The 8,243-nt window shown below is 37.4% G+C and overlaps 1 protein-coding gene across 6 annotated transcripts in view; it reads right to left on the bottom strand.

Annotated features, from left to right (window-relative positions):
* Positions 1–8,243, bottom strand: part of LOC106462455 (probable phospholipid-transporting ATPase IF) — a 118,967-nt gene that overhangs the window by 15,116 nt on the left and 95,608 nt on the right. For 5 of the 6 annotated variants that reach the window (XM_022389721.1, XM_022389722.1, XM_022389723.1 and 2 more), the window contains exons 25-26: positions 6,809–6,874; positions 776–879 (exon numbers count right to left, since the gene is read on the bottom strand). In XM_022389721.1, the coding sequence (XP_022245429.1) occupies positions 776–879; positions 6,809–6,874 (170 nt within the window). Of the gene's footprint in view, positions 1–775; positions 880–6,808; positions 6,875–8,243 lie in introns of those variants that run through there. The other variant, XR_002611279.1, reaches the window with a different exon arrangement.

The raw sequence follows: 8,243 nt of genomic DNA, 5'->3' as shown, positions 1-8,243 counted from the left end.
GTATTGTTGAAGTTCGTTGTTATAGCGTTTGTTATAGAGCAACTGTTGAAAATAAGTGTATCGGTAAAATTATATTCGGAAAGAATAAACCAGTTTTATTAAGAAAGGACTTGTGTCGCTAAAGTTTCGTGGGAACGAATTTACAGAAAATCAATTAACAACTGGAGACGTAACAGTATTTAAAAAAGTAAACAAATGGATGAATCTTGGAATGAACTTTCACATAATGTATTAATGAAAAATAAAATATTTGCATATGTGGTGCTGATACGAAGTTTTCAGCTTTGGAAGTCCAAAAATATTATGATTTTTCTTTTCTAAAAAACAGTTAATAACCTTAGTTGTAGGTTTCAGAATAATGATTTTTTTTTTCCTACATTCTCATAAAGCTTTCAAATAATTCTTTATTTTTATAAAACTTTATATTTTCTCTTTGTTTTGATTCCAAAAACATTGCATTCAATTTCACTGTTTTTATGATCACTGATATATAACATATGATATACCAATCAGCTGAAGCAAGTCAAGCAACCACAGTGTCAAAAGGAAAAACAAAAACAACTTTAGTAATTCTAAGAACTCCCAATTAAAAGCAAAGGAAAATATGTTATAATATGATAAATGTTAGGAAATTAAAAAAAACAGGATCAATCTAGAAAGAAGTAAGCTAAAACTTCACAAGTGGCTTAGGATCAAGAAAAATTTAACTGGCTTAAGATACTCAGGCTGATAATGTCAAATGATGTGAAATATTTTTCTGTAATATATAACTTACCATAAAAAGGCACAGTAGAGAAAGCTAAATCCAATGAAACCAATGATAGTAATAAATACTGAAAATATAAACAATCCTGTCCAGTACCTGGTGTGCAAGCACAGCTATGAAAAAATAAAATATTTAATTAAAATAACTTTTATTTGAATTATTACACCCATCCACACACATACATACATATTGTTAGATAAATTTTTTAACTGTTGGAAATATAATTGCTTATTATAAATTCAGCCTTCTACTTAATACTGATAAAAACAAATGATAACCAGTACAAGTTTGATTTTTAATAAGATACTTCATAGGAGGTCTATCTGTCAAAAGTAGTCATTATTAAAGGAGACCAAAAGTAATTTTCCACAGTCTTTACATTTTTAACCATCTTACTATAATGCATTTTGATAAAAGAGTTAGCACAAAAGATCACATATAAAGTGTAGTAGACTTAAAATAAGACCCAAAACTCGAGCACTTTCGATTAGTTGACTATTCTTCTTCAGGAGAACAATAGTCAACTATTTAAAAGCGCTAGAGTTTCGGGTCTTACTATAATGCATGATATTTTGTCCCTTTGCCTGCTTGTTATGTTTTTTCACAGTTTTGGTCTGAGAATTACCATAATCAGCCAGGATAGTAACATCATCTTATTATGATGCACTTTATTTTGTTTCTCTTTCTGCTAGCTATTTATTTCCACACTTTTGGTCCATTGAAATCAGCAAAGATAGTAACATAATTACGATGAGGAAGTAACCAAATGCACCTGCCAGACAAACTTCCAAATCAATCGTTGGAGACAGGAAGTACAACAAAATGAACTTGGACTTATGGGGCTGTATCTAAACCTCAACTCAACTGTAAGAACTGGGAATCATCCTGTACCAAGTATTACGAGCAGGAAAAGAACTATTGTAACTCAAACATAACAGCAGGGAAAAAAAAAGGTGCACCTGGCCTTATGAGCAGATGTGGAATGCCTACTTGACCATAGGAACAGGGCATTGAACATCCTGCAACCAGTATTACGAGGTGGACAAAGTTTCCCATGCTCAACCATAGGGGGTATCTACTCGTCTAAATCCAGGAACAAGGCACTATCTACCTGAATCCAGTATTATGAGGAGGATCCAGCAATGGCTGGTCCAGCTCCCACCAGCATCAGCACTCCTGGCACTAAACCTCTAGGGGGTAGAAGGAAGAACGGTTCCCAGCTTTGCACTCTTCTCAATATAGTGTAGTGATATGTAATGTTATGTGTGTTCTACACTCATGAGGAAGCCTCTATGGTCCACCACCTTAGCGGCTAGGACTCCCAAACTACACTCAAGGAAGGGAGAGGTAAAGGATGCTGAGGAGTTTGGAAGAACATCACACCAGAGAAAGTGCAATGGGTGACCTAGAAATCCTATTTTGAAAAGCAGACTGCTCTTGAGTTATTCAATGAAAGGAGAAACAGGGATGAGCAGCAATCCCCTTCTGCTTTACTCATGATATACCATGATTGATGATCCACCAAATACTTATCAGAATTCTACATTACATACACACACACACTCACATATATATATATATATATACACACACACACACAAACATATACCACTAGGTAAGCCTCTAGTGATCTTGAGGAACACCCAATCTCAAGAGTGTGTTATAACTGTAAAGGTATATGGTGTGGGTTTATAGGAAAGAAAACCTGACCAGGCAAAACTCACCATTGAGTGGGAACCAAACATATGTCAAAGCAAAAAGAAGCCCCTGAAAGAAAACAACAGAAAAAGACATTTACCCATGTTAGAGTTGAACTGGTGTGTGTAGAATTGCCACAGGAGGTAGACGATATCCTCCAGAGAAGGACACAGCCAGATGGTGTAGGTAATGAGCAACAAAGGTATGGGAGTATTCCACATTTCAGCCAAGACAATCTCCTCCAGAAGACAATGAAAATGAGCCACTAGATTCCTGGTGATATATCAGATCTGATAAAATGAGACACAATAAAGATGATGCCCTTCTGAGGAAAGGGAAGAGTAAGCCAACCTAATAAGCTGATGAACCAACCCCATATAAGTGATGGGGGAAGATGTCACATGACACAGAAGGGCTCCAGAGAATAAACAAATGGGAACAGGAACCACGAAAGGAAACTGTATGAGCCACATAACATTGAAGAGACTATATAAGACAGAGGAGGCAATCTGGATCTAACTTGGAAAAAGTATGGGAAATGGAAGGCATGACGATGGGCTTGAAGTCAGAATCGCCCTCATGAGCAGCTGAGGTCTTGGGAAGGAAGAAAAAGTCCAGGTATACCACAATATATGTACTATGATAAAGGGTAGGGGAAACATCTATAGCAAAAAGGTTAGACCAAAAGCCTGGAGGAAAAGGAAATAGGTCTTGAGGGAATAATGATACAGGGAACATGAAGCCAAAGGTTCAAAGGGAGGTTGGGAAAGGGCAAAAAGGACGACACTGAGATCACAATCAGCACAGGAAAGGCACAGCGAGGATGAAGAACATGAAACGACTGGAACAGGAGGGAAAGGATGAGACCCGGCAGAATCTGATAAAACAAAATGTGTGTACCAAGGCTGCTCTAAAACAAGAAACTGTCAAAACCAAAAGATCCTGATCAAACAACCAGTTGAAGAACCAGAAAAAGTGAGGAATGGAAAGACAGATGGGGCAGAAACCATGTCAGAGAGACCAATGACAAAAAGTAGTATAATATCATTGGTAAACTCAGAATGTGGAAGGTCAGACTGATAGAGTAAGGAGAGAAGTACCACGTTGTATCAGATCCTGTCTTATTGCAATGGACAAAGCCATGCATGAAGCTGGAGGGTGGGAATGGCATGATGAAAGATGTCCAAAGGAGAGAAGGTGACAGAGGTGATGAAAACTGTAAAGGCATCAGGAGAGAGAACTATGGCTAAGTTGGCCAAAACAGAGCCACGAAGAGAATTCAACATGGAATGATGAAGATTATAGAGATAACTTTGGGGAGGAAACGTATAGGAGGGAAGGCATAAATGTGAAGGCCCCTCCATTCCTAACTGAGGAAAAGTTAAGGATCTAGGGATCACTCCAAGGAAATGACCTTGTGCAGATGTGATAACCAATCTGCAACAATATTCAAAACACTGGGAATATGGCAAGGCAAGAGCTGCATTTGGTATTCATGGGCCCAAAACAATAGCCCTGGATTTGGTTTACCTTGCTTGGTGGTGTATAAGACTGCTGTGGTGTTGTTGGAATGCACCAACACCAACTTCCCCTTCGGAAGATGGAGGAAATGAGACATAGCTCAATGAAAAAAGCTAAGAACTCTAAAACGTTGACATTAAGCCAGGATTGAGCCAATGATTAACTCCCAGAAATCTCTTGGGTATCAAGATATGCACCCCAACTCACAAGAGCAGCATTGGTAAAAAGATGCAGGAACACTAGTCATAGTATTTTTCTGTTCAACCACCAAGCAAGGTCGGTCTGAAGAGAAGGAAGGACAATTGGTTGATCCAAGGGATCCAAACTGAAGTTCCATTAATCATTGAATTCCCACTCAAGGAGAAGCAGGTGAGCATGACCAAGGAGTATGAAAGCTTCCAAGGAAGCCCACATTTCCAAAAGAGATAGAACCTCTCAAGCTGAAAGAGAATGAGAGGAAAGATAGGGCCTTGATGAACAACTGCTCCATATTTCGAATGCATAGTGGTGAAGGCTGGGCTTGGTTGAGGTGGGAATTGAAGAAATCTAGATACTTGAAGTGAACTAGATACTGTATAGGGGAAAGAATGAACTTCTTCACTTTGATTAACCAAGCCACACAAGCTGCCTTCTCCAGGAGCAAACAGGTAGGAATGGAATATGCTGAACAGGAAGGAGCCAGTCATCCAATAATGATGAGACCAGATGTAGATCGAAGGACTTGACTACCCAACAACGACAACAACAAAAAAACAAACATAATAAGCCAAGGCAAGCTCAAACTGAAGATCCTGGAACTGAAAAACATGCCCCTCATGGAAAACCAAAGAAAATGACGTGAGGATATGAAAGTGTAAACAAAGATATGCATCTGCTACGTTGAACTTGGTTCCAAAATTTGGAATGAAAACTCAACAAAGGGACAGAAATGACTTCATGGTGGAAGGAGGAGGATCCAGAAACTGATTTTGATGGGAGAGGTCAATAACGGGTCTCCAATTACCAGTTTTCTTGGGTACAACAAAAAGTCAAGAGTAAAAATTGGCTGAATGGTAAACACTGGCTTGATGGCTTCAATGAGAAGGAGGTCTCTCACTGCTTCAGAGAGATGACTGTTTGAGACAGCATCCCTTGTGGGAGGGTAAGGAACTGGAGACAATGAAAGAGGAGGTTATGACCACAACTGGAGAGAGAGACCCTCTGACAAAACCTGTAGAACCCAGGGATCAGTAGTGAACATCTCCCAACTGCCAACAAAGTGGTAGAGCTTAACCCCACTGTGTAGTCACCTATACTGCTGTCAACATTCTTGATGAGTATGGAGAAAATGAGGATAAGGACGAGAATGTCGAGATGCTGGTTAAGGACAACGTATGGAAGTGGGAGGACAGGATCAGGAGATGTGGCGGAGAAAGGCTAATAAACAATTAGCAAGGGACGATAGTGAAGTATGCAACCTGGCCAAGTCAACAGGACTGCCTCCAAACATGGTCATGCAAAAACGTAGCCATCCTTAAATCCCTGAGGGAAGATGGGGAGGAACCCTGCAAGCAGTGCATCTATCCCCAACAATAAAGCAGCCAAGTAAGTAGGGCAGGGCCAAAGAAAAGAGCTTTGCCGAAGACAACCACAGGAGAAAGACGAAAAGCCTTGGATAAAAGGTGCAAAGAGGAGAGGTAATGCAAAATGTTAGAAAGTGTATGACAAATCCATGAAAATTGTGTCTGTGAAAATGATACAGAAGTCTCAGGATCAGAACCCCAGAGGGAAAAAAAAAAGATCTAACTGAATTCAAATAAGGATTTGAAGAGAGATGAAATGCTAAAGCATGTTGGTCAGAAACTTGAGGGGGTTCAGACATACTAACCCCGGAACTTAACTGTGATAAAAACTGTTGTGAGTGAACCTCAATGTCAGGTAAAAAGGAAAACACTAAATAGTCTGAGCAGGGATCTCACACAAAAAGAAAGGAGAGGCATCATAGGAAACAGGATAAACATTCAAAATGTGACAAACCTGTGTAATTAATTAGATAAGAACAGTAGATCTTCCTACAAAGGTGCAGGACGTGTCTGCATGGCAAAAGAATGAGCAGGAAAAGGGCTGTCTAAATCATTCTAGTCCAAAACATTCTCATCAGCCTGATGAGGCATCAACTGTTGTGGAGAAGAAGGACCAGGCCCCATTGTAAAAAGCTAACTCCCAATGAACCATGGATTGCACCTCCTCGGCAGACAGTGTCGATCCCAAAGACTGGGTAACAGGAGTTTATGTCCCCAGGAACTACAAGAGCCATGGTGGTAATCACAGTAAATTGCAAATTCATAATTCAAAATACTTTATGTGAAAATGGTAATTAAATTAAAGTCCATAACACACCACAATGCAAAAAGAAGCAAAGCAAACTTTTTTTTATTAAAAAAAAAAAGAACAAATAGGGAGAAAGTCCAAAATTTTTAAAAAACATTATTGAAAACTGAAAGCAAGCAAGAAACAAGTCCGACTCATGCCAATCGAGAAAGTAAGGTTCATGTAAAGTAGTACAGAGGGGGTTAGCTGCTCTAAGAAAGTATAGTGTTCCTTTTGGTGGAGGGTTGTCGTATGCTAAATGAGCAGGTCAAACTTAGGGATATAAAGGCTAGTATATCAATCAAAAACATTTCTTTTCAATGCATTAGAGAGCAGTGGAAAATCAAGAAAAGCTATTGTGTGAGAAGAAATCATAGCTTTTCAGATCCTAAGACTTAATTCAAAATACTAATTTAATAAGAAATGTTTTTCAAATATTTTGCACAAGTTAATAATTTTGTTTAAGAAACTCACCTTGAAGTTAATAGTAATAACAAGTGTGTGAAACATTGCTGTGCCAAAACTCCATAAACCTAAAGTCTGGGAATAAATAAAAAACAACAACATACATTTATACTTGTTTACCTCTTCATCATTAAACAGTTAAGATTTTGTTGTATATGGAAAATTCAAATCTTTATTTTGATATAACTGAAATTATTAGTAATTTAACAAAAAAGATACAAGGTTTTTCAAGAATGAAAACAAGGAATTCAAAGAGTAAAGTTATCTATAATTATCTACAAGATTATTGTTAATAATTTACAAGCATATATTAAAGTTTCACAAAAAACACCATCAAAAATTAAATAAATCACTACTGTTGCAGCAACAGTATTTAGTGTGTGCATGTGTTTTCCTATAGCGAAGCCACATCAGGTTATCTGCTGTGTCCACCAAGGGGAATTGAACCCCTGATTTTAGCATTATAAATCTGAAGACCTTCTGCTGTCTCACCAGGGGACAAAAGTATTCAGAAACAGTTGTTTTGTAGTTAAGCAAACCTACACAATGGGCTATCTGTGCTCTGCCTACCACGGGTATTGAAACCCGGTTTCTAGTGTTGTAAGTCCACAGACATACCACTGTGCCACTGGGGGGCTATTTAGAAACAAGAGACAGAGTTATTATTCATGTAGTATAGAGTTCAAGAACATGCTGTTTATGTCACAAAAGAAAATTTATTGCTACTACTAACAGTTTGATATCACAAGATTATTGTGTATTTATGTTACATAATCTTTTATAAGTTATATATCACATATAATATTGTTTTAATGGTTATTTCCCAGCCTCCGGATTGTACTATTGCTCAAAGTAATTGAAGTTTTAACAATGAAGATTAAAATGAATTAATTTTTCTATTATAATGCATGTGTTTCTGTGTTCATTTATGTGCTCATATTAACATGTCCTTATTCTTGATGGAAGATTTAGGTTGTGGATTCATGTAAAAGTTAAAGTGAGGAGCAAAAAGTGTGAAGTAAATGGTTAAGCAGCATGAAGGAACTCAGAAGAGTTTGATCATGTAAATGTAATGAATAATTGTTTTGGATGAGATTCAAATCTTTTCTTTCCAAAAATACAGATATTGCACAAGGCATACAAATACACATCATTGCACAGTGTCAAGTAAAGATAAAAATTTATTATACAATGCAAATTAAATTTAATTCAAAATAAACTTGTACATTTAAAGCTACTTAAGCTTCTTAAGCTTTTTTTTAGACATGAAGTATCCAGAATAATTTGGAGTTCTTGGTTTAGAATGAACCTAAAACAATTTTGGATTAACAATGCTTGGAGACGGCTTGAATGGGTAATGAAGAAAATGTTTAATATAAGTTTAACATAACAGCAAATGTACAATGTTTTGACAAGGTTTTGTCATTATCAGATGACAAAACCT

The sequence above is a fragment of the Limulus polyphemus genome, unplaced genomic scaffold, assembly GCF_000517525.1.
Source record: "Limulus polyphemus unplaced genomic scaffold, Limulus_polyphemus-2.1.2 Scaffold1170, whole genome shotgun sequence".
NCBI lineage: Eukaryota > Metazoa > Arthropoda > Merostomata > Xiphosura > Limulidae > Limulus > Limulus polyphemus.
This window is presented reverse-complemented; position numbering and strand designations above follow the sequence as displayed.